At 38.4% G+C, this 25998-nt stretch overlaps 4 protein-coding genes across 6 annotated transcripts; 2 read left to right on the plus strand and 2 right to left on the minus strand.

Moving 5' to 3' along the window:
- The first annotated feature begins 1642 nt into the window (after window positions 1-1642).
- LOC135439900 (uncharacterized) lies at window positions 1643-2878 on the plus strand. Its single transcript, XM_064698767.1, has one exon. It carries the CDS (start codon window positions 1643-1645, stop codon window positions 2528-2530), a length of 888 nt encoding a protein of 295 aa, XP_064554837.1. The 3' UTR covers window positions 2531-2878.
- Window positions 2879-3945: 1067 nt separating this feature from the next.
- Window positions 3946-8245, minus strand: Pp1alpha-96A (Protein phosphatase 1alpha at 96A). Its single transcript, XM_064698784.1, has 5 exons — window positions 7691-8245; window positions 7261-7609; window positions 6535-6820; window positions 6323-6470; window positions 3946-5297 (listed from the first exon to the last, which is right to left on the minus strand). Exons 1-5 carry the CDS (start codon window positions 7737-7739, stop codon window positions 5146-5148), a joined length of 984 nt encoding a protein of 327 aa, XP_064554854.1. The 5' UTR covers window positions 7740-8245; the 3' UTR covers window positions 3946-5145.
- A 155-nt stretch (window positions 8246-8400) lies between these two features.
- On the minus strand, window positions 8401-11003 carry DZIP1. The gene is made up of 4 exons (XM_064698781.1): window positions 10766-11003; window positions 9160-10705; window positions 8934-9099; window positions 8401-8877 (listed from the first exon to the last, which is right to left on the minus strand). The coding sequence occupies exons 1-4, from the start codon at window positions 10857-10859 to the stop codon at window positions 8431-8433; spliced, it is 2253 nt and encodes a 750-aa protein (XP_064554851.1). The 5' UTR covers window positions 10860-11003; the 3' UTR covers window positions 8401-8430.
- A 1036-nt stretch (window positions 11004-12039) lies between these two features.
- nAChRbeta2 (nicotinic acetylcholine receptor beta2) lies at window positions 12040-19496 on the plus strand. 3 transcript variants are annotated; one of them, XM_064698782.1, is made up of 11 exons: window positions 12041-12217; window positions 12468-12661; window positions 12721-12849; window positions 12910-13095; window positions 13293-13425; window positions 13488-13615; window positions 15595-15770; window positions 16228-16380; window positions 16488-16567; window positions 18456-18571; window positions 19231-19496. In XM_064698782.1, exons 1-11 carry the CDS (start codon window positions 12160-12162, stop codon window positions 19444-19446), a joined length of 1569 nt encoding a protein of 522 aa, XP_064554852.1. In that variant the 5' UTR covers window positions 12041-12159; the 3' UTR covers window positions 19447-19496. The 3 variants fall into 3 exon arrangements, 2 of the variants coding, with proteins under 2 accessions (XP_064554852.1, XP_064554853.1); XM_064698783.1 differs by having other exon boundaries at window positions 12042-12217; window positions 18465-18571; XR_010438210.1 differs by lacking the exon at window positions 16488-16567 and having other exon boundaries at window positions 12040-12217; window positions 18465-18571; window positions 19231-19264.
- The last annotated feature ends 6502 nt before the right edge of the window (window positions 19497-25998 follow it).

The raw sequence follows: 25998 nt of genomic DNA on the forward strand, positions 1-25998 counted from the left end.
GGTTCTTCTCTGCACGGCGAGTTATCACAACGTAATGGACGCGGGATGCTCCAAACGTCCGAGTTATATACGAAGCTTCGCACGCAGCGACGCCGGCCTGCAAAAGCTCCCTGCGCAGCGGCCGAACATATTATGAAGTTTGAATAAGCATCAAGCTGAGCTTTGGCCCATAAACATGAACATACATAGTATGAACGCCACATGCGGCAACTTTTGCTTTCCGCCTGACCGCTTTGGGCGATGCAACCAATACAACATTACCCATTCATGATCATGATGTTGCAGCAGAGTCGGCTCGCTCTCGTTGCATATAAATGCAGTGGAAACGGGTGTCGAACGTTGACCGGCAATCCAGCAACCCTGTAATGCCCTTTCCATTTACGCAGTGGTTCATTGAACCCCTTACGCACTCCTGTATGCAGAGGCGGAGTTAAAATTTAATTGGAGTGCTATTAAAATTGCCGGTAGTAAACTAAAGTCGGTTATATATTTACTAATCGGGTGATTTTCAAAACCACAAAAGTTGCGGACCTCTAAATCTGGTAAGCCATTTATTGACTACCTCAAGCGATGCTTGAAAACCAAAAGCCTTTTATTATGAGAACAGAACTTATTAAAAAAAACACTATTTTTATAAACAAAAATCGTTTTTTATAATATTTAATTTCATCATAATTATAAGAGTATATATGGAGTCATAAAAATCGGACAGCAGGGTGATCTGCAAAAAATGCAAAACGGCAGGAAACTGATAGAAAAAAAATATATATTATATATTATATTATTTTTTTGTTATAATTAATAATTATAAGCATGCGTAGAGTAGTATTAAGTTATGATGTTATTTGTCATAGTAACTTTTAAAATAAATTATCAAATGCTTAGGATAATAATTAAATTTCATGATCGGACCTTGGCGTTATAAAGATGAATCATTTTATTTTTACATATGCCGCCAATGCTAATAACGATATAAAGGCTATTTTTTTGTGACTACCCAAACAAGTCTTGGTTCATAAAATATTAATTACCATATACTACAACATTTTTCGGAACGCTGCTTAAAGAGTGTTGAATATATATTTTCGTATTGTCAGCATAATGCACCATGCTAGCATATTTTCCTCAAACGATTAACTAGAGACCAATTAAAAATAATATTAAATTTCAACAGTAATTACAATGCAATTGAATACCGTTATATTTCGACACTTCAAATGCCAACGAGTTGGCATGGCAACAACGCCTTACCAATTAGTTCTAGTCGCGAAACGCAAGACACCGCTAAAAGGCCATAATTTAAGTTTGTTGCCTAAGTCATTCGTTTGGCTAGCAAATTCTTGTTGGAGCCAAGCCGAGCCAAAAACAGCAGTACGAGGACCTCAGTTCAGCGTGTGTCTATGGAAACTGTCGCAACTGTTGTTCAAACATAAACAAACGATGCCGGCGGCCAGACCAGGCAACGTGGTTGGGCATGGGAACACTGGCCGCTGGTGTTGAGGTGTTTACTGTGCGTGCAAACCGGTTGCCCCTCCGCTCAACAGTCGTCGCTCAACATTCTATGGGCACACAGTCTGTTTTTTGGGGTCAAATACCAAATACTTGTTACAAAACAAAGGAAAATCAAAAGATCACTACCGAAATGCATAGGTGCTATTGTGGTCAAAGCCGAGGTAGCTTTGCGGGCACGGGCAGCAGCATCTTGAAGTCATCGAGCCACGTCAGCAGACTGCATCAACAGCAACAGCAGCAGCAACCGTTACGCGCTGATCTCTTATCGTTGACGTCATCATCCAGGCAGAGCATGCGACCGACGCAGTTTGTGAAGTGGCCCAATTTGAAAGGGAACGCCGAGCTAGGCTTGGGTCACTCCAAAAGCGAGTTGAGCCGTAATTTCAGCAGACGCAATTCCGCAACGACCATATTGAGCCACTGCTCCAGCTGCTGCAGCTCTAGCGGGTGCGGCGCTCTACAACAAAAACAGCGCGACAGCCGCGTTAAGGTGCTAAGTTGGGGCACCGGCGAGCACCGGAATAGCAGCGGGTACAACAACAACAACGGCCATTGCGAACACACCGACAACCGACGTCTCTATGAGCAACGCGCCTGCGCCGTCAGTCGCATAGCAACTGAAGGTCAGGGTCAGGTTCAAGGTAGGAGCCCAGAGACTCCATCAACTTTGCCCAACCCCACACCGGAAGGCAATGATGATCTGCAGCGCCTCCAGTCATTACAACAATTCAGGCTTCTCAATGCCAGCGAATGTTTCAGTGCCCAGAGACAGGATGAACTGCGTCTACAGCACGCCTACGACAAACTGGGCGTGGCTGACAATGCCAAGTGGCAGAAGAACAAAGCGAACGAATGCAGGCAGCAGACCGTGAAGGCAATGACAACGACAGGTCCGACGCCCTACGCCATGCATCAGAGGCTCTTGCAGCTGCGACTACGAGAGGAGGAGGCATGCGGCAGAGGCTGTGGAGCCCCTTGCGCACCGTTGGAGCGAAGCTGTGCCCTGAGATATAATTGACAATAGCGGCACGTTGTCGCAATTAGTAAATCTTAATATTAAATGCAACAAAGCAAATTATGTATAATATATATAAATAACTATTGCTAAGGCAGAGTTTAAGGGCTGCTTTTCAACTGATAAGCCCACAGCTGGGAAGGTCCAGTTGGAGCCTCTGATGTGGCAATGTTGACTTAGGAAACAATTAAATATTATTGAAGTGTATATGACATAATTATATAGACCTATTCTAAAATTTACATATATAACATACATATACATATTTGCATGGATAAAAAAAATGTATGGAGCGAGTTATTAGTACGGCCAGAATTGTTTGATTTCCTTAAATAAAGTTCTTTACTACTACACGATTAACATTTTCATAAGTCTATATATTATATATAATATATATATAATATTATAAGCCCCAATTATAGACTACAACTTCTCAAGAACTTATTCAAATGAGATGAGGTAACTTCGTTAGTTAGTCAATGAGTAATAAAGTCATAAAAAAAAACATATCTAAAGTTGACAATTAAATAACTTAAAAAAATTCAATATGCAGTAAAATGATGTGACGTTCATTATAGACAAGTTCTGTCATAATGATGAACAATTCTATTCTATCATAAAACTTAAGTTAATGAATCATTCAAACAAAGTCATTAATTAAAAGCCACATATTATTTACCATTGCTCGACCGTTTTCTAGTTAAAACCACACGATGATAATCATTTTTATTGCTAATATGTATTTCATTTTTCATTTAATAAAACTGTGCTATTTTGTTACAAGTGCCTCATGTTTTTATTTTTTTTTCTTTTTCGCTGTTTTTAGCTTTGAATTTTATTTTAATTTTCCATAGTTGTCTTTTCAAAATCTCAAAAATTAATTACAAGTTATTTATTATTTTTGTTCTTTTTTAGAGTTTCTTGTTTGTAGCTGTTTGACGCAATTTTGGATATTACATTACAATTTTTAGTTCGTTTTTTTTTTCATTTTGTAAAACAGCCAATATGAACTATAATATTTAATATTTTTTTTTGTTTTTTCTTGAGTTTTATGTTTTGTTTTACATATATGTATGTACGTAGAATTCAATACAACATTAAACAGAGTACTAGAGTGGTTTCGACAAGGGAGTTTAGGCTGCAGTTGGACATTCAATTTGAAAACTCGGTTTGTTTACGCAATTGTTACGGGCGGGGGGATTATACAAACGAAACCATTTTTGGGGCTAATTACGCCAGGGCAAGTGATCTTTAGAACTGCATATCCTTATTCGGAATGGGTCTGATCGCTTGTCTGGGCATCATGCATGCATATAATAAGTATAATACTTGAATGTGGCGGCCTTTAGCACTAGAATGTACCGACTGTTGTCATAAAATACAATTACAAGCACAAAAATGTGTGTACACAGTGCATGTATCTGTTTGTGTGATTCACATGTTTACAATTTTATTTAATACATTCACATATTCATATAGTTATATATATATTTCTATATGCATATATAATTTTTTTTAAATCGTAGTTCCTGCTTGTAACCTTATCTGCCGCGTCGCTGACGTCAGCAGAGGGCACACAGTGCCACTCAAAAGTATGCTGCTCTCAAGGAGCTGTTCAGCTTTTGGATAGAAATTTGTGTTGCCTTGTTTAGCAATTCATTGTATTTTTGCTTTGTTAAACAAAATTGCCTTTTGCAATTGATTTTATTGTTAATTTAAGTATAGTTATTGTAGTTTTTTTTTATTTTTGTAGATTTCATTTGTAATTTTCTTCGTATGCACGTTTTGTGTGTTACATATTTAATCGTCAACGCATACAATTTAAAAATATACACATTTTTGTTTATTTTAATATTTTTGGTGTAAACAATTCAAACTTATGTACTTTCGAGCTAAATTTGCTTGCTTTAAAACTAAGTAAACATGTAGTAGAATTTTAATGATGAGTAATAGTTTAAAAAATGATATATATATATATATATATATATATATTAAGTATATATATATCGCGCTAAAAATACGTACATACTTTTGCAATGCATATGTTTTCAACTCACACACATATCAAAAGTGTTGATTAAAATTCAAAATAATTATAAAAAATAACATTTTACCATTTGCTATATTAAAAAAATATTACAATATAAAGGAAAGAATCCTATGCTTGGTTGTTGTGCTATGCAAAGAACCGAAAAATGCTGTGCGAGATAAATATGCAATAAATACAACTGGTGTGTGTGCACTTTTCATACCTACTGTACGTTTCTGTGTGTGTGTGCGTGTGTGTGTTTCGGTTTTGTGTTCGCATTGCGCAAGGAAAAACTATAACAAAACAAAATTAATACATTAAGAGATATTCTTGCTTATGCAGTGTTTAACACTACAATTAGTTTGAACTAAAGTGTCTCAATTTGTGTATGTGTGTGTATGGGGGTGTTGGTTTGTAGTACTTTTCAAATGAAAATAATTTTTTATATCCTTATAACGTTGCTCACGATTCGATTACACATATTCGATAAAAACAAACATTTTTGCGTTTTAAATTGGTTTTTTGTGTGGCCGTTTTTGTTGCTGTTTTTTGTAGATGTAAATTATTGTTGCTGTTTTTTGTGTAGCGTTTATTTTTTCTTATTCTTGTTGTTTGCGCCGCGAGGCGGTGTTAGCGGACGCCCTGAGCTGCCAAAGTTTGGATAAACAAATCGTCGTTTATCGGCGGGTTTCAATATCTGAAAGGAGCACATCAATGTGTCATCTACGGACATCATGGCACCTATGAAATAAACAAAATTTATATAAATAACATATCATATGACAGTAAACATTTACGTAGTGTAACTTGAATCCCGTTAACAACAAAGTTTTGTTTAGTATTAATTCTCCAAGCAAAAATGAATCACCATTTGAAAAGCTGTCTCGCGACATCAGTTTGATATTTGAGAATGTGATTCTCACTTAAGACATTGTTTATCTTAGACGACTGGGATCAAATGTATTGAATACGATTGTTTAATGATGAAAATTTACTCGCCTTATCGTCTAGCAAAAGCATTAACGCTAACAGGGTGAAGAAGATAACACATTATGTTTTTCATATGGAAATTATACAATAAATATATCTTTTTTTTTGTATGAAACAATTTAAAATTTATCATTGCTGAGATTGGCTGAGAAATCTTGAGAGCTGAAATGTAGTACATTTTTATAACTTAACTTTTATGCGATTGCCTATAAAATTGTTTTCGATAAAGTAAACCAATGTTGACATTAAGTTGAAAACATAAAAAATCGCTAATAAAAAAGGTATTTTCGTTCCTATGTCTGCTAAATGATAAAGTTTTTCTGACTAGACTAGTTTAATCCAAAACAAACTTGACATAAAAAGTTTCTACTAAAATATATATTATACTTAATTGGTTAGAGAAACGCTTTCCTTAATACGTTAAAAATGCCGTGACACAAATTTCAAAGTAATTTCCCATTGCTGATCACGAGTAGGTTATTTTAATTTTCTATTTGTTATATCATCTACTGAATTTCCTCTATACTACCTTTTACGTGTAACTGAACTATGAGCCTATTTACTTGAAACTTCGCAATTGTTTTGCTCTGCCCGTAAGGTTATCTCAAAAATCTGTGTTAATCTTTAAATTATCTATACAAGTTACATAGTATACCACAGTATTTGCTCGCCTTAACAATTCCCATACAGAGATAACACCCACGTTGTTGCTGTTTAAAGTCCAGGGCTGGCACGTGCACATGCACCCTCTCCCTCACTGCACAGTAATCACTCACCCGCATTGTCAAATTCACCGCAATAGTTGGGCGCCGAGAAGAGCGTAACCAGCTGGCGCTTGGCAAAGAACTCGTAACCATCCTCCACAACTTGATGTGCACGACATATTAGGTCGAATTCATGCTTCTGTAGAAATTTGCCCACAACCTTATTAAAAAAAAATGAAGATTGGTTATTCAGCCACTTATTAGTATCAGAATATTTTTGTTACCTCTGCTCCAAACGTGAAGCTTACACCGCGATCATTTTCGCCCCAGCCCATGGTATCCTTGTCGGGGTCCGACCACAAGAGATCGCAAAGCAGGCCCTGATCCGGCACGTCCGTTGGCCTCATAATGCGTCGGATTTGTTCCATTGAGGACAAATCGGGACTCAGGCCGCCGTGGCAGCAAAATATTTTTTCATCCACAATTGCCGCCACGGGCAGGCAGTTAAAGCAATCCGTAAATGTTTTCCACAGCTTTATGGTATAGCGTCGCTTGCATTCATCATAGAACCTGTCAACGTTCAAGTTACATGAGTAATAGACATGACATTTAAGAAAATAGTGCGTGCTTAAACGCTGGAGCGTTTCTCACGAAAGGCAATTTCCGATTAGCGCATATTAAGACAATACATAAGAACAGCTGTCACTAGTATATTTGAGTCCATATGGAAAATTGAATCTAGCGACTAACTGGGATATATAGTAAGGATTTTAGATTTTTCAATTTGTACTAGTAATTTAACGGCTTGTCAAGACTTTCAGCTTAGGTTTGGAACTTTGGAAACTGAATTTTGTAATATATATCACATAAACGAGCTTAATTAGTGTAGTCCAATAAGAATTGTGAATCATCATAATTGAAGATCGACGTTAAAAAAATGTATTTGGACTATTTCAAAGCACACCAAATCGGCAAGTTGTAATAAATGACATTTGGCAATCGAAACTCACCCGTAGATGCGATTAATGCTGGCGCATTCGTGATTGCCGCGCAGCAAAAAAAAATTCTCTGAATATTTGATTTTATAGGCCAACAAGAGGCATATCGTCTCCAGAGATTGTTTGCCACGATCCACATAATCGCCAAGAAATAGATAATTCGATTCGGGCGGGAAACCACCGTATTCAAACAGACGCAATAGATCGTAATATTGTCCGTGTATGTCACCGCATATCTTGAGCGGAGCCTCCAGTTCCAATAGTATGGGCTGTGATAGGAATATTTCACGCGATTTCAAGCATAAACTCCGTATTTCGCTCTCCGATAACTGCACATTTTTGCCTGGACGTGCACCACGAACTGGAAATAATAGACCAAACAAATTGAAACATTTAGATGAGTCTGTGGAGTTGGGTTTCTGGGGCGGCGGGAGAAATTTACCTTCTAGAAGACGCGAGATAATGCTGTCAATATTCATGATGTCGGACATGTTTTACTGCGACTCTCCTCCACACTGCTACTGCTACTGTTGCTGCTGTTGTTGTTGTTGCTGCTGCTGCTGCGGGAGCTGATACCTGTACCTATGTATGTGGCTCCGTCTGTTTTCTTATCTGTTTACCTGTGTCCGCTACGATTGCTACTGCTGGCTCCGTTATTTTAGCGTAAGTTTATGTATTTTCGGTATACGTTATGTATGTTATTTCATCGATGTGTGCGCGGGTAGCAGGGGGCGGAGGGCAATTTGTGCGTTTGTGTGTATATATGTGTGTGGGAGTGTGTGTGAAGTCGTCGTCAGGTAATATAAATTAGCAGCGCTGCTTTGAACTGCTGCTGCGGATTTTCAATACTTTAGCTATTACGCCATGTACGTTCAGCGTTTGTCACTGTTTTGCGTGCTGTTTGACTGCGTTTTAAAGCATTTATTGCAAGTTATTGTAGATATTTGCGACGTCAAGAAATTTTTTCGCGCAACCACACTTCGCCGCATCGCAATCTGAATTCGCCGCGTATGTGTATCGATAAGGTGCAAGTGCAGACATCGATATGTGGCGGTTGTCCAGTTGCCACTAAAATAGCGTTGCCATACTGCATGACCCGCACAAGTGGCAGCTTAAGGTTATTTAAAATGTAATTCATTTATTTTTTTAATTGATAATATTTATGTATTTTTCGTATTTGACTTATTCTTCATTGGTATCAATACTTTTGCCGCTGCCCAGCGTATTGAACATAACGCGCTTACGCGGCAGCGGCATAGGTTTCGCTTGTTGCGTTTGGCTGAGCTTGGGCTTGGCAATTACTTGAGCCACAGGCTTGGCCAGCATTTGCTCTAATTGAGCCTTGAAATTTAAATGTTGCTGTTGTCTTTGTGGCTTGGAGCTAGTAGTTGACGCGTCATCCACTTCCTCTTCCTCCTGTGATACTGATGTCCGCTCACTAGCATCATTTTCCTCGTCATCATCGTCTGTGGTTGCTAGCAAACCGCTTCGACGTTTGGGCACATCCATTGGCTGCAGCGGTGTCTTGTTTTTCAACAGAACCTGAGCACGTTCTGGCATCTTGGCGGAGCAAAGCTTTTCCACAAATATGCGTATGCGATTGCGCGTGGTATAGAAATGAGGATAGTCCTGTAAAAGGATACGTATCAGATTTGTTGCTTGAGACTTATTGGTATATACTCTACCAATTTCAGCCTATTCCGATGCTGTGCCAGCTCGGCGCTGACACGCTTCAGCGATGTGTTGGATAAACTCTTTGTTTTCATATTGAAGCCATGCGGATTTAGCTTGAGGTTAACCAGCTTGCGCGCATCCTTGCGCGTCAACGGCTTCGGCGGCTTTGGCGGAACTCTAGAACCAATCGGAATTACTGAAATCATGACCAATTTTTAACTCGAATCAATTACCTACCTTGCCTTATGGGTAGCTTTGATTTTTGGCGACTTGAACACCTGTCGTTCCGGCTCGGAGGTCAAAAGCTCACTGCCTTCATCGCTGACGTTCTCCTCTTCGGCGAGGCTTTCGCTTATGTCGGTGGTTTCCTGCGTCTCGGTTTGGCTGGTGCTTGGCTTGGGCTCGGGCTCGTTTCTAAAAGGCTCAGCTGGGGGCTTTGTGTAGGTCGGATGACTACCCGAGCTGTTGAAACTGGGCTGCTCTTGCACATGGGTCACCGCATGCTGCTTCTGCTGCTCCTGCTGTTGCGCTGACTGAACTGGCGGCTCTTCTATGGAATAGGTGTCATCGTCACGTTTTGTTTTGAGAAATTCCGTTTCCACCTGCCGTTTAATACGCTCCATGCTTTCTTCCTCTTTCGGCAATGGTTTGGGCTTGGGTATTTTGGATGTGTTTGCTGGTGGCTGCACCACAATGGCGGGCTCCTTCCGCTGGCTCAGCCTTTTCAGGTCGCGTTCCAGTGCTTCGAGTTTCTCTTTGTAGCCCATTTCCAGGTGCTGCACCACCTCCTCCAGCTTATTAGCGCTGACTTTGCCTATTTCGGCCACCTTTTCGGTGAGTATGCGCTCCAAATCCTCCAGGGAAGGCGTGGCCACACGCTCCTCGGCAGTTGCTGGCGTTACGGTCGTAACTTTTGCTTCTGCTTCTTGCTTGGTCTGCTCCATTGCAAGGCTAAGGTCTGTGAGCTTTTGGTTAATGTCCCTGATGAACTCCTCGTTGCTGAGCTTGAGCTGCGTCTGCCAAGCCTCAAAGTTACTAAGGCGTTCGGCCAGGCCATGGAGCTGCTCCTTGCGCTCACCAGCCTCAGAGTCCAGCGCCTCACTGCTGAGCTCATCCTTTTCCTTGTAGTCCGCCAAATTGCTTTGTATGCCCACATTACGCATGCTCATCGTAGCTGTTGCCTGATCCCGACGTGGGCTGGCAGGCTGCTTAGAGCTGCCACTGCGCTCCTTTATGTTGCGCTCGGCTGCATTGAGGCGCTCCTTCAGCTGCTTGATCTCCAGCTCCATTTTGATGGCATTAATCAGCTGCATGTCGTTGTCCTTGTCCTTGGCGGAAACACCGCCCGCCAGGCTGGTGGTGGGTGTACCCACCCGATGCTTTCGCCCAATGTGTATATTGAGAGCCTCGTTGCTTATAAAATTCTTGGTGCACAGGTGACAGGGAAAAACTACCTCGCGTATGGTCTCGATTTGGGTGATCCTCTTGTGCAGCTGCACTACCTCGTTGTTGGACTCGCTGAGCGATTTGCGTAGCTTGGCAATCTCCTGCTGGGCCGTTTCATGCGCCTCGCGCAGCTCTCCGACGCTCTCATCTAGGTAAGTGCGACAGCAAAGTAGATACTGGATGGCATATTGTGACATTACAAAGTACTTGGCTATGCCGCCGTCTAAAATGCGTGTCTCCAGCACTGTGCCCAGTGGTGCCTCGGATAAATGCTGCAGTGCATCGTCCACCACCTCCAAGTTCTGTTCACGCAAAATGCGATCCGTTTCATAGGAACCTGACGAACAGTATATTATTCACTTGACATTTTAGAAATTTTCCATCTATTTCAAATTACCCATTAGTCGCCAATCCAAGGGTCCGTCCCGGTACTGGCGCAGCTTAAAGCCCGCCTCTCGCATCATTTGCGGAAAGTTGCCCTTGTAACCCATTCTTTTGGGGTTAGCTGAAAGCGAAAGTTGTTTATGTCGTCCTCTCCACAAAAAATTCCAAGTATTTTCAGCCAGCTGCCGACTCACTTCAATTGCTTGCTCCAATTTCTTTCTCGTTTGTTTATTTATTTGTTGATGTCAATGTTGCAATGTTGCTTGGCGACCGTTGACAGTTTTCCGCCCTGTCGCTGACGCTGTCAGCTGGTTGAGAACTTGGCTAACACTTAAGCAAGGGGGTGTGTTAGTTAATGTTGCAACCAATTGCCAAGCATTTTGAGTTTATTAAGAGGGCAATTCTGCCTGATATGCTTAAATTACATTGCACTTTGTGCCTTTAGAACGTTGACTGTGCTTCTAAGCGGATTTGGCTTGGTCGTACTAATTTTGGCTCTATTAACTGAAAATAGCTGGAAAAAAGACTACGTGAAGCAGTTCATTTAAAATTGTAATGGAGTCGTTAAAATTGTGTGTTGGTTAAAGAATGCTTGGCTCTAACAGCTGGAAATAGGTGGAAAGGAGTCCTGCTGGGTATTATATTAGTATCTTTAAGACTGTAAGATTGGCTTAAGACTGTTACTGTAAGTAAAGTTAGATCGATCGGAAAATGGGCAAGGAGCTAACTAACAGTGATCCTCAAACTGTGTAAGTGAAATTAGCTTTCTGTGAAAAGGAGTGTAGTGGTATTGCCCTTAAACTGGAATATTGACTTAAAAACTGTGTCCGTAAGTGAAGTTGAATCGGAAAAGGATTGTCTCTTTCTTTAAAATGTAATATGATGGATCTTACCAACAGATTTTGATACTTTAGCTTAAGGAAAGTGTAGTAAAACTTGTAATTTTCAGAACGTATGTCTAAATCTAAATAAATGATAGCCATATTTTAAAAAGTGGTTTAAGCATAAGTAAGTAGCTTCTGAATTTTGATACAACTATTATATATTTAATATGAACATTATTTAACTTCAAATAGAAAATAAATTTCCCCAATCATAAACCAATTATGTGATTCTGATTTAATATTTATTTCTAATTTTTATGACACACATAGTTTGAACTTCGGAGATAATTGTTTCGTGTTCGTTGATTTCATGTTTAAATTATATTTGGCGCCTATTCCGCTCACTCAACTTGGTTGCGGCAAGAGTATTCGAGAGATTTTCGCTCAGTTACGAATGGAAGCTGGACGCGTAAGGTTTGCTACAAATACTAGACGGAACACAAAATGCAATTTTTTGTTTAAAAGTAATAAATATTAAGTGAACAAATTTGTGGAGCATTGCATAACAAATCTTGAGGAAAAAATGAGTCGCTGGCTTTGGTTGGGGTATTTCCTGCTGCTGCCCTTGGCAAATACGACACGTAAGTTAGTTTAGGCATGGATTGAAAAATCTGTGGAAATTTCGATACTCCTGATGATTGGGATGCTGTATCTCAAAAGTTGCCCAGCTGTTAAAAGGTTGCACCCTCTGAGAGTGCGTGAGAAAGCGTGAGAGGCGCGAGAGCGGCGACTGCGCAGTGTTTTGTTGTGGGAAATATTTTTACTATGTTTGGGATATTTTTCTGATAGAGTATCTATTTGTTTGGTCGGTTTTTTTTTTTGCCTAAATAGCGCCAGTTAGCTTTGAGGCAAATCCGGACACGAAACGCCTTTATGATGATTTATTGAGTAATTATAATCGCTTGATACGGCCCGTTGTGAACAATACGGAGACCCTCACAGTTTGGCTGGGCCTGAAGCTGTCCCAGCTGATTGAGGTCAATCTAAAGAATCAGGTGATGACCACCAATTTGTGGGTCAAGCAGGTGGGCAAACATTCAGGCGAGTCAATAAAAATTTGCCGCTTATAATATGTTACTTTTAGCGCTGGTTTGACTATAAGCTGCGCTGGGATCCGGAGGAGTACGGCGGCGTGGAGCAGTTGTATGTGCCCTCCGAGCACATTTGGGTGCCCGACATTGTGCTCTACAATAACTGGGATGGTAACTATGAGGTACGTGTCGATTTGACCTATGTGAAATCCCATCTTAATCTATCTCTTTGTGCTCTTCAGGTCACACTCATGACAAAGGCCACTCTGAAATATACGGGGGAGGTGTTTTGGGAGCCACCAGCGATTTACAAGTCATCCTGTGAAATGAACGTCGAATATTTTCCATACGATGAACAAATTTGTTTCATGAAATTCGGCTCATGGACCTATAATGGCGCCCAAGTGGATCTAAAACATTTGGATCAGGTAAAAGCCAAACCGCATTTCGATTAAGCTGCAACCGGATGGATGCAAATTTGCTTTGCGCTTCAATGCACAGAATGCAATTTATGCAGACACATACGGTGGGGATTGGGTAGGGGTATCACATCTCCAAACAAATTGCCTAGACTGGTTCGGTCGCTCGACTAATACTCGCTTGTACGTTTGTGTTCCTTACACAGGTGCCTGGCAGCAATCTTGTGCAGGTGGGCATCGATTTAAGTGAATTCTATTTGTCTGTCGAGTGGGATGTACTCGAAGTGCCGGCTACTAAAAACGAGGAATACTATCCGGACACATTGGAGCCATTTTCAGGTGAACTGCTGCACAGTTTTTGTGGGTCGGCTTGTAATATGTAAATTTGATGTCTGTTGCAGATATTACCTTCAAGTTGACCATGCGGCGTAAAACGTTGTTTTATACGGTGAATTTGATTGTGCCCTGCGTGGCATTAACGTTTCTCACCGTTTTGGTCTTTTATCTGCCCAGCGATTCGGGCGAGAAGGTAAGAATGCAAAAAAGGAACCTGCAAAAGACATGCTTGGACTTTTGACAATGTGCGGGGTTCAAACTTTTGCATGTGGCATGTTGTTATACCCAAGTATGTAGATGGAATTATTTTTGAATAGGTGTAGATGTTTCATCAGCAAAGGTATCTGCCTATTTTTAAAATATATGTAGATGACTATTAATATTTTGCATTTGTATTACATATTGTAAATTTATTCTTTTACCTACATACAACTTACTAAGAACACTAAAAAATCACTCTGAATATATCAATAAGTTTCTATAAATTCTTTTCCCTCATGCACTTTAGAGATTCTATCATTTAGTCAACTCCTATTCAAGCTACGAGTAACTCTTATAAAGCTGAGCTCTTTAGTTAGTTTGCTAATGAAAATTGGCTTAAATCGAATGTTGGTAGAAACGCTCTGAGTTGAAATTGTTAACGACCTACCATAAGAGCTCAACTTACTTTCCACAATAATTGTCTACTACTTTCCTATCGCTCTCCATTTTATTCTTCTTTATTATCGAATATCATAAATTAAAGTAATTGCAATATACATTTGTCTTCAGATCACAGAGTTTCAGGTGCATTTTGATTCGTGGCATTACAAGCAGAACAATTGCTTTCAATCATGCAGCACACATATATTCACGTCATATTTTTCCATAAAGGATTCATATTCAAATTTTGGTCGAATATCATTTGTGCTGTTCTGAGTATTGAAATCTCATAACGTAAATTTCATCGAATGCATACAAACCGAGTTCGAATCGAAATCAAATTGAATTTTCTCATATCGAGTGTCCCGCAATTACACACTTTGTTCACACATAGACCTACATATAAAGGCACTTAATTACACGCACCTACATTACACAACTACGCACCACACACCCACAGACACACAATCAAACAACACACCCATACAATAAAACGCGATGTTTGCTGTTGTTGTTATTTTTGTTTATTGGCTCGTTTGAATCACTCATTTGCTTGGAGTATTAAATTAGCAAAACGTTATAGATATTATTTACGAAAATTACAAATGACATGTAAATGATTAGCAATAGGAATAAAATGTTTTGGTTGTGAAAAAACGGAATAGGAGCAAGTTTTGTTTAAAAGTTTTCTGAAAATTAAAATTCAAGTCTTAGTAAAAGTATTATTAATTTATTATTTCAAAAGTTCAAATATTTTATAGTACCATTGGCTTTTATTCATTTAAAAAATTAAATTTACAATTTGTCCAATTTATTTCTAGTTTGTTGATAATATTGGGTGCTAGAAAATATTTGAAGACCTACACAGAGTTATCACAGCAGAAACTCTATGTCAAATAAAAAAAGAGTCAGAATTGTTGGGTTAGGCTATTTGGAATAAATAAAATGTAACGTAATTGGGATGCATTAATTTAAAACCGTTTGCTTAGGTTTCTTCAAAAGATATAGCATTTAACATTAAATTACAGTACAAAGGCATACAAATATGTAGTACGCTTTGTTGCTTGTTGTGTTGATTTTGTTGTTGTTTTGTATATGGTTCAATTGTTGGGAAGTGGAGACTTTGAATGTGTCGACGAGATTGTTGGTGTGAGTAAAGAAATTGTTTGAGTGTTTTGCCTGATTTTACGATTTGCGATGCCTTTGAGCAAGTTTTATGTAACTTATTATTATTTATATTAATTTTAATATTCTTTACTAAGCGAATTTAAATTGAATAAATTATGAAAAATCAATTGTTGAAGTCGGTTTATTGTTTCACGTGGCGTATACGTAATTGATATGTAATTGGCTATAATTAAAAATGATTGGTAAATCGTTCGTCCATGTTATTATTTTGTTTATGCTGTGTTCTTGTCATTGTTGTGGTTGTTATTGAAACAAAACAAAAGGCTTTGCCTATAGGCACTTTGAGCCAGCGAGAGCAAGAGAGAAAGAGAGAGAGAAACTGTGTAAATATTTCGTTGACAGGTTACGTTATGTATTTCAATACTCGTGTCTTTGACTGTGTTCTTCTTGCTATTGGCCGAAATAATACCGCCCACATCGTTGGCGGTGCCCCTGCTGGGCAAGTACCTACTCTTTACCATGATACTCGTCTCTCTGTCCGTTTGGACAACGGTCTGCGTGCTCAACATACACTTCAGGTGAGTGCTGTGACTCTGATGATTATCAGCTAATCTACTCACTGTGCTAGTGCCTCTGACTTTTTACTCCCTTGTAGAGGGTATTATAATTTTGTCACAAAATCTGGAACACGTAGAAGGTGACATCTCTGACACCTCATGTCCTTAATTTCTTAATCGGTAATAACAGAATAGCTTATATAGATAGTTATGTCAGTCTGTCTGTCTTTCGGTTTCAAAAATGAGTTTTAGTATAGATAAGTTTTCTGTTTTACAAGATAGCCGAGCCAAACTTAACAATTACAAGCTTTCTCCTAACATATCCCCAAAACCGAAGCTAATCCGGCTTCCATAAAATAAAGGAACAAAGGGCACTTCTAAGTCATAAGTCGACAAGGGCTTTTAATTTTTGGCATGCCGAAGATAGCCAATCTTTCTTGTTCATAATTAGTTAATCAATCGACCTGCCCACTAACAGGTCCCCATCGACCCACAATATGTCGCCGCTAGTTCGCAAATTGTTCCTGCACTTCATGCCCAAGCTGATGATGATGCGACGCACTCAGTACACTCTGCCCGACTACGACGATTCGACGCCCAGCAATGGCTATACCAACGAGATCGATGTACGGTAAGTATTTCACCTTCCCATATCGTGAGTTCCCCTCTCACTGAACTAACGTTACCATTGCCTATATGTGCGTCTATGCTTTTGTTTGTGGGTGCTTTTTATTTCAGCGACAGCATCAGCGACTTTCCCAGCGAGTTTAAAGACAGCCAGGACGGCGCTTACGATAATGGCATGCAGCACTCAGTGGGTGAGTTTGAACTTGGGTTTCAGTATGAGTGGGGGGATTGTCGGTCCTTAAAACCACAAATATTTTGTAACACTCGCGGCTAACCGCGAACCGAAAGCCGAAATTGAAATGAAATAAAAATAACCAAATAATGCAATAAAACGGCAACGAATATGCTGTTGGGCATTCTCAATTCTGATAGCTTCGGACAATTTTGATGGTTGTGACGATGATGTGACGCTTTGATGACAAATAACGCCTATGTGGTTCCATATAGGAGTGTGAGTGTGTGTCTGTGTGTATGAGGGCTTATGTGTGTGCGCATGTGTGTGTTTGCGATTGTGGATAATAAAACAGCCCATGCGTAAAAACTTCCCAAGTGAATAGAACGAACTTTGCATTACCTAAGTGCAGAGTACAAAGTGTAAGCTTTATATATATGTATAAGCTTTTTAGAAAGGTTCTCTTATCTTATGAATTAACTCTAAAAACTGAAAAAAACTATTATTAGCAGTAATATAAATTTATTTTTATTTTTCGGATTTTTATATATTATTTATAAAAAATAACCAACTTTGATGTCGAGTTATATTAACTATTGGTATTTTAACTAAAAAGCTTACTAAAACTATTTGTGATAAAATGTATTATAACAATATTTCATTAATTGTTGACATTTATAATGCTAAAATAATAATAAATATAATGATAATAATAATAATAATAATAAAAATTATAATAATTATAAAAAGTATAATACTAATAATATAATACTAAAAATTTAAAAAATAATAATAATAATAATAAAATTATTAATAATAATAATAATAATGATAAAACGCAATTCAGTTAATTTGATTTTTCTGAAAAGTCGATTAATCAAACTTCTAGGATAGGTAAGGTTAACGCTGCAGTGTGTTCTTGAGTCAGTTTGACCTCAATTGGTACTTCCTTCCAATTTTCTGAGAGCTCAAAAGAATGAGATAAGGAGATCTTGGTGCCACCCCTGGGCGTAATTGAAATCCAAAATGCTTTAGTTTCCAGGATCTGAAATTGTATATAACTACTCTAAATTTGTTTTATACAAATATTTGTATGACCTTCTACATATGTATATATATTTTTTTCAAGTTTGCATGTTCAATTTGTAATAAATCTATGATTTTCATTTCTCATCCTACAATAAATAACACCCTTTTAAGTAATATCTGGCTGCTCATGAACTTCGTTTTAGATAAATAAAATATGATTTAGAGTTCAATTTTGTAAATATCAAATATCAATTTTGTAAAATCGAAACTTTTCGATGCAACAAATTGGAGGTAGGAGAAATTTACATAAAGAAATGTTGGCTTTAGGAAAATGCATCTATTTAAAGATCAACCGATGGAAATCTTTCTTTGCGACTTCTGACACATTAATATATAGAAAATTATATTCAATTGGTATGCAAACTCGGACATTCAATTGATTGCTTTGGCCAATAAATGTTACAAGCTTCACTTAGGTGCCCAACATGCCCAACCATGATAAGGTTACTCATAAATAAAAACTGGCGGTCATAATTTAGTACAGTTATTGTGTGTGTTTATGTGTGTATGTTTGTATGTGTGTGTGTGTTGTTGGTGTTGTTATTGCGGATGTTGCTGAGCAGCGGGCTTGGAACTTGAAGCTGCGAATGTTGCTGTAGCCTGTGGGGCTTTTTTTCGCTTAGGCCATAATATTTTTCTATGCATATGTGACACACGCTTACATACACAAACACACGCACGCATACACACACACATACGCACACATTCAATTGTAGATTTAGAGTTGCTATTTGCCCGAGGGGCGCACTGGCATCTCCATTTATTTATTATTCCAATATTTTATTTCAATTTTTGCAATTTCATGTGCTCGCCACGAGACTTGACAGATTCTGACAATGTGATACCGCGCAACTTAACACCCGAAGTGCTGCAGGCATTGCGTGCGGTCAGATTTATTGCGCAGCATATCAAGGATGCCGACAAGGATAACGAGGTGGGTACTGGGTACGGGTAGTGCTATGGGTTTGTAATATGGGCTACACTGAACACTGCAGGCTCGGCGGAGTCCCAACCTTTTGCTGCCCACTTTTATTGAGAACCACCGAGGACCACAGATTGAAGCTGAGTGCTGAATTCGTATTCGTATTCGAATTATTATGGCTGTTATTGTTGTTATTGTTAAGCCTGTCATATTTTTGGCGTCTGGCAGAATTCTGGGCTCTGCCGTGCACATTTACAAGCGATTTTCTTTCGTTTCCATTATTGTTTATTGCCCGAAATTCAGCTTGAGCACCACGCTCACAGATGGAGTGAGTGAAAGAGAGAGAGCGGGCATAAGAGGCATGAGTTTCAAATGTGCAACATGGAATTGTAAAATATTAAATCATAACTTTATATTTTTATTACACTTCAAGTTTATTGAAAGATAGACGCAAACGAAATTTTATGGCTTCAATTGAAATCAATTTATTTGGCAGCACTATATGACAATTTCTCGTCCCTAACCTCCAGCATGTCTATGTTTTACGAGATCTGAAATAATCAAAAATTATTAAAAAATTCTTAAGGTTCATGAAGTGGCACAGCTATACTCCTGGCCTAGTTTTGCGAGTTTGCCATTACCTAAATGACTTTGTTATTTCTTTTTCACAGATTGTCGAAGATTGGAAATTTGTGTCCATGGTCCTGGATCGCTTCTTCCTCTGGTTGTTTACGCTGTCGTGTGTGTTCGGTACTTGCGCCATCATCTGCCAGTCGCCCTCACTTTATGACACCCGCTCACCCGTCGACAGGCTGTACAGTGAGATTCCATTGCGTAAAAGCAATTTCATGCTGCCGCCGGACATTGTCAGGCAGGTAGTTAATTAGATGCGGAAAGGTCTTCAAGAGAAAAGAGACCTCGAAAAAGTTAACAATTATGTAGCCAATTTACAAATGGAATCCATAATATTGCAATTTTTAAACGTAGCTTTTGAAATCTACCCAAGCAATCATGTCGGCTTACAAATATTTCAGCAATATTATTAATCTATAATAATAATAAAAAATAATTTATTAACACAAACAACGAATAAACACGTGTTTCAATAATAATTATGATGACGGCCCGTTTATGCAGAAAACAAAACAATAGTTTGAATATTTGGTTATTTGAATTGACCAATTAATCCATTGTGTGGCCCGTGAAATTAGTTGATGGATGAGTTGGTTGTTAACATATGGTTAAATTAAAAATAAATTGAGCTGGAAGTTCAACATGTTCATTACATTCTTTCTTCCTTTATTTAGTATGTTGCTGCTTCAATAAACAATTATCACACATATGCCCCGTTGCACACATACGCATATGATATTGTTTGTTTCGTTTTCTATGCGTTTGTCTTTTAATTTTCAATTTAAAACTTACTCACTCTTTCATCATACAAATATAATGTTCTGAGTATACAACATTCTGGCAACAATACGGTAAAAGTTGCACGGATTGGATGACAAGCAGACATTGCGCATACGCCACGTTGCTTGCCTAAATATTTTTTCCTGCAATATAACTTATATGGCTGTGAGCTGGCACGTTCAACTCTGGCTCCGTTTGTCGTCCGCCATTCGCCATTTGGCATTCGCCTTTGTCTTTGTCATTGAAGTTATCCGTCTGACTGCCGCATTAAATTAGAAAGTTGAAATCTCTTTGGCCTCGCATTCATCAACATGTGCACTGAGCCACCCCATCCATAGGCAAGCAAAAACAAAAGACTTTCACTTCTCCTCTGTCAACAGACATCATTTGCGAGTTGTCTTCGCTGCATACTCTTCGAGATGTCAACTACACTTTGAACCAAACCACATACTAAGTAATGTGAAGCTCAAAATACCCTTTTCATACAAAAGTCTGAAAAATCATAATCAAATATCATTTTTGTCAATTAAAACGGTTTAGTAAATAAACTATACTTATCTATGGGCGGCGCTTAATTATAAAATTTTCATATCATTAGTTAAATATATGTTTATCATAATTTATATCTATATTTTCAGGTACATGCATTGTGTTTCCATATACACAAAAGAAGCTATTAATTATTTAACCTAATTTTGGAAATATTCATGTAAATACTGAAAAAGGACCCTTTCTCTGCGCTTGAGATTTACACGTATATTGCCATTTTGATTTTCAATATACCTTATGAAGAGTATGGTAAGTATGGTATGGTAAATGTTATAAAGATTTGCTTGTAGTCTTTCAAGCTGACTCGTTTCATTCGTTTTGTTCGCCCTTTGCTGCGCTTTCCTGTCGTTATTTTATTTTTACTTCCTCTTATTTTTTTTTGGTTTGGCAGTTTTAAATTAGAAAAGTTTTTGCCAGATTTTTGTTTTACATTTTCATATTTTCTAAGGGACATGCCTTGCATGCTTGTTGTCCTTGTTGTTCTTAGTGTCAGCGCGTCATATGCGTGCTCCAAAAAGAAGCCTTCCCCTGCTGCTGCGCCCTCTTCAACTCCATCTCCATCGAAAGAAGCGCTGCGCTGAGCTGAGTTAAAAAAAACTGTTCGAGGAATGTCATGTTTATTTCTATTTGTGGTTAAAAGTGTCGTGTGCTCTCATCCTGCTCATGGTCCTGGACGTGTCGTTCTGGTCGTTGATAATGGCATTTGCATAAAGCTGCAAAGTATGCAACACATTTTGTGTTAAAGTTCAGCAAGCACAAAACAATATGCAAATGGCAGAACGAAGACGATTTTCGGGTCAGCCTAAGCTGTTTTTCATAAGCCTATGTGAGGACAGCTGGCCGAGCTGTGTTAAGCATCTGTTAAGCGACTTAACGCGTCTTACGTGGCCAATTATAAGCAGCAGCGATTTTCCCGCGCAGCTAATTAGAAAACGCGTCGCAGCGCTGCGGAAATCAAAAGCATAAAATAAAATGTTGCATAAATAAAAAATAAACAGTGAGGAAATGAGCAGACCACAAGTCAGGAAATGCGGCGAACAGTTAAAAAAAGGGGAAAATCAGCTGAGGCAAGAGCAAGCGCAGGCAAAGAGTGATTCGGACCAACTTTACCAACTTGGCCAACTGCTCGTTCGAGAGCAACAAAGCACGTGCGAAAGAAAGTTTGGCCCGTAAACTCGCACACACACACATACAGCACTTAATCGCGCGCACACACACGTACACACACACCCATTCGGAGTGCACTCGTGCGCTGCTGTCGCATGTTAGTCATGATAGTCAAAAAATATATACCAAGCCGAAAATTGCTACATTTGACCAAAGACACGTCAATTAGAATGGGATTCTCTTTCAATGGGTTTGAAAGGAGAAGAGGGCGAGTGCCAGAGGGGGCAGCTGAGCTCGAGTGGGGCGTTGCCATGAGTGTGAACGCATTGACTTTGACGTGTCGCTCTTGGCTAACCTACCGCCAACCCCCACCACCCTGCCAGCAGCGTCCCGCCAAGCCATTTCAGTCAGTTATTTATTTAATTTCAAAGCAATTTTTTGTTTGTATTTTGTTGCGGGTCTTTGTATCTGCTTCTGCCACGCTGCAGGCGATTTTGTTACAAATATTGTAAGGGTTTTTGGGGCTTCCAAGTGTGTATTTAGGCAGTCAGTTAACCCACATGTGAGCCAGGAGGCTTGCATAGGGCCGGTTGACTTTAAAATTCATTAATACACATTAAAATTAACTCCTACTAGATAAAATACATTATTTATATAGAGTAACCAATGCGTAAAATGTAAAATTGGTATGAAAATGTACATATTTGCACAATGTAAATTCGAAATTTTTTAAATAGAAATAAAAAAATATAATTGTTTTTATCGTCAATAAAGGTCTGAAATAAATAATAATTTTAAATTATAGCTTGTAATGTAAACTGTACTAATATATATAAAAAAAAAAAATTATACCTAATACATCTATCCGTTTCAAAATCGCACACACTATTAGTTTCAAGTCCCAGGGTCAGGTTAAATAGTAAGGTCAATTCGGGTAGCTTTTAGCTGTAAAGTTCATTTGTGAAGAACAAACAAATCAACAACAACTGCATACACACAAACACACACACAAATGCAGGCGTGTGTGTGTGTGTATTTGTCTAGGCGGTCTGTGTGTATTTGTGCAATGATAAATTACAAAATTGTTGCCTAAGGCAATGTGAGTTGGCCCAGGCAGCCGCAAAAGCCATTTTGTTGTTATTAAGTTTGCCTTTTGCCATTTTTCTGCAACACACACAACTCACATGTGTGTATGTGTGCGTGTGTGTGTGTGTGTCTTTGAGGCTCGACAGTTGTACTGCGTAAAATTAATGATGCGCCGCTTTTCTTGGTTTTGTGTTTGTTCTTGTGTTTGTCTTCATGGTTTTCTTATTTTTTTTCTGTTGGGTTCTGGGTTGCAACAGCGGCGTAGCCCAAGATGTCCACAAAATGTAGAGGCTAAAGACGTTTTTATTAATAGTCCTGCTACGTGGTCACGATTAACTCCCATTTTACGCACTCGCACTCGTCCTGCAGTCCACCAGCTCCGATGGGCGGTCTTAGCCTTTTTGAAAGCTTTTTGCTGTTGCGTAAGTCAAAAAGTCTTCTCCCTGTGTATCTTATGTGTATCTTATGTGTATACATGTGAATGAGTGTGTGTGTGTGTGTGTGTGTGTGTGTGTGTGTGTGTGTGTGTGTGTGTGTGTGTGTGTGTGTGTGTGTGTGTGTGTGTGTGTGTGCGTGTGTAGTGCGTGTAAGCTGCGTGGGACACGACTTTACTTAAGCTCATAAAATTCTATTAAAACCAAACTCATAGCTTAAGTCGCGCCCCTTGTTTCATGCAGTCACCCAATGTCGCCAAAGTGTTATGATCTGCAATTCACATTCAACTTAATTTGAACAACTATCTATCGAAATACTTGTTTAGAAATACATAAGTACTTACCAAAATACCAAACAACAAGCAAGAACATAAAATTACATGCACTGCTTTACTTTCTTTAAAAAACTAATTGGGTTGATTTTGTTTTCTTAGTACATCGTTGAAAAGCTTATAGTTTTTAGCATTTTAGCATTAATTTTTTTTAACAAAAATTGACTACAAATTTCAAAGGTAAAATAAATGGTGATTGGTGATTCTGCCAAATATGCCAATAATATAAAAGCCATTTAATATAATATTCTGATTTGAGTCGGGTTTCTAGTTACGAAAGGGTAAGGGTGAATCTCGTAACTGCTGAGCTTGTTGAAAATATCTGAAAAAACAGAGCAATTTGATATGTAAAACATATTCTTCCTAGATATAGAACTCCGATGAGGAGAGTATGGCGAATCATTTAAATGCAAAGTTTAGATAAGCAATGTGTGGTCTCCAGTATTTAGTTATTAAAATAACTCTGAGACGACGTTGTATTATTATTTTACAGCTTATTTATATTATTTGTATAATTTAAGATATAGTTAATAATGCTAAATGCACTGTAAATTAAATTTAATGTGAAACTTTGATGAGTAACCTATGCGTGCGTAGCCTACGAGATTTCGGCATCGACTGACTTCTCGATCGTTTTTCTCTGAGAGCAGAGGCTCTAACCGTTTACTCTCTCTGCCCGTTTGGCTGCCATATCTACTTGGGTGTTAATACTGATTAATAATATATATAATTTTTTAGCGGTCGAAGACGTGTTCTTCTATGCACATTAAAGAACCAAATTTTTATATTCTATAATAACTGTGTACCTATCTGCACAATTTGTCTCGAGTAAATACGGAATATCATTCAGTCGCGCGCTCTTGACTTGAAAAAATTGTATTCCTTGTACACAGGAGTTGGTTGATTTGGTAATTAAACACAAAAAGTTATATATTCATACACAATCCAATTGTACTCGATTACGTTTTACGCGTGAGCGTTATATTGTATTTGTTTGTAACAGAACAGCCTAAACAAAATAAAAAAAGAAAGCCAGCCATATTTTTTAAAAAATAGTTTGGTTCAAAAGATAATATACTTTTTTATTGAAAATATTTAATGCTACTTCAAATATGAAGGTAACATTAAGTAAAGTTAGAAAAAATATGTACGGATTATTTATTAAATTTATGATACATTCAATAGCTAAATTCAAAATTGAGAGTAATTAGACGAAATAAGATGCGAATCCAAAACTGTTCATCGTTGTGGAAAACCAGGATCACAAACCGAACCTTTCAGCCATTTATTACAGGATATCGACAAGTCGAGCCATATGATCGGAAACTTACTAGCTTTCGTTTTTACTTTGCTTGATGAAATGACTCAGAATAATATTTGAAGAAGTAAGTCTTAAAGTGTGGCATGATTGAAGAGCGTCGCCTTGCGCTATGTTGCAGCTTGTCCGTTCTCATCGCTGTCGTCCTGTTCGTCCTTTTGCGCAATCACAGCCAACTGCTTTTAATAACATTTTTCACTGGTTTTTTCTTTTTGTTTTTGTTTGTGTTTTTTTCTTCTCGTCTTCTGCTAGCTGCGCTCTTAAGTGGCGCATGCTGTCAAGTGCCCGGCTATAGCTGTGGCCACGCCCACAAAGCATCACCTCCCACAACCAGCATTTTACATGACATTTTAAATTTACGATTTACATTAAATGGCGCATTGCGAGCGCAAAAACAACCACAGTTGTAAAATGAAATTGCTCAGTTCTCGAGAGGCTCGGCAAAAGAATCGGTCTCCGAGCCTCTGTGGCGTAGGTCTGGGTCTGGGCTGTGGGCTGTGGGCTCTGGTATCAGTCCAAGGCAGTGCGGTTGTCCTCAGAAATTCGGTTAAAAACCAATTTCGTGTATGTAAAATATATCAACTATATATTTAAGTGGCTGTTCTGATTCTGGTTCGTATCTCCTACTTGTCGGCGCCTGTCAAGAATAAATGCCTTTTGCTGCACTGCAGTTTTTACATTAAGGGGCTGTGCCCGCGGGCGTGACAGCAACTGGGGTAAAGGTAAACACAACATCATTTCAGTGTTATCTAATCGCACATATTTGGCTTCGCGTAGAAGCTACGTTTTATTAGCCAGAACCCCCCTAAAGGCAGAGTGCTTGAACTAAATGTAAATAATCATATAAATAGCATACTTAACGTTGATAGCTGAAAACCCCAAGGGATAAGGGTTGCTAATGAGCTGAACAAGGGTTGTCAGCACTACAATGGCATAAATGGCAGATTACTAACTAGATATGCGGTAAAAAATATCTGCACTTTAATAAAATATTACAAACTGCTGAAGTTATGTTAGCTCTATAGCTATACTCAAATTGGATCAATTTTAATTTCACACTTCAGAAACTAAGTTTGATATCATATGCATTTTACATCTTTTAATCGCAAATGATAAAACATAAATATATGACTTATAAATATTGTAAATTAAATTAATTATTATTAAATATTAATAATGTATTTTGATAAAATACCTTCT

The sequence above is a fragment of the Drosophila montana genome, unplaced genomic scaffold (genome assembly GCF_035044405.1).
Source record: "Drosophila montana isolate Dmon_TW-CO22-7 unplaced genomic scaffold, ASM3504440v1 contig_779_1, whole genome shotgun sequence".
In the NCBI taxonomy this organism is placed as follows: Eukaryota; Metazoa; Arthropoda; class Insecta; order Diptera; family Drosophilidae; genus Drosophila; species Drosophila montana.

Bases quoted from the DNA above. Each gene is read 5' to 3' on its own strand.
- LOC135439900 (XM_064698767.1), top strand. From the start codon at position 1,643: ATGCATAGGTGCTATTGTGGTCAAAGCCGAGGTAGCTTTGCGGGCACG.
- Pp1alpha-96A (XM_064698784.1), bottom strand. From the start codon at position 7,739: ATGTCCGACATCATGAATATTGACAGCATTATCTCGCGTCTTCTAGAA. The intron at 6,821-7,260 runs GTGAGTTTCGAT...GAACGTTGACAG, and splicing joins AGCATTAATCGCATCTACGG to GTTCTATGATGAATGCAAGC. The intron at 6,471-6,534 runs GTAACAAAAATA...TTTTTTAATAAG, and splicing joins GCTTCACGTTTGGAGCAGAG to GTTGTGGGCAAATTTCTACA.
- DZIP1 (XM_064698781.1), bottom strand. From the start codon at position 10,859: ATGGGTTACAAGGGCAACTTTCCGCAAATGATGCGAGAGGCGGGCTTT. The intron at 10,706-10,765 runs GTAATTTGAAAT...ACTGTTCGTCAG, and splicing joins CTTGGATTGGCGACTAATGG to GTTCCTATGAAACGGATCGC. The intron at 9,100-9,159 runs GTAGGTAATTGA...GATTGGTTCTAG, and splicing joins AAAGCTACCCATAAGGCAAG to AGTTCCGCCAAAGCCGCCGA.
- nAChRbeta2 (XM_064698782.1), top strand. From the start codon at position 12,160: ATGAGTCGCTGGCTTTGGTTGGGGTATTTCCTGCTGCTGCCCTTGGCA. The intron at 13,616-15,594 runs GTAAGAATGCAA...TTTCGTTGACAG, and splicing joins CCAGCGATTCGGGCGAGAAG to GTTACGTTATGTATTTCAAT. The intron at 18,572-19,230 runs GTGGGTACTGGG...TCTTTTTCACAG, and splicing joins ATGCCGACAAGGATAACGAG to ATTGTCGAAGATTGGAAATT.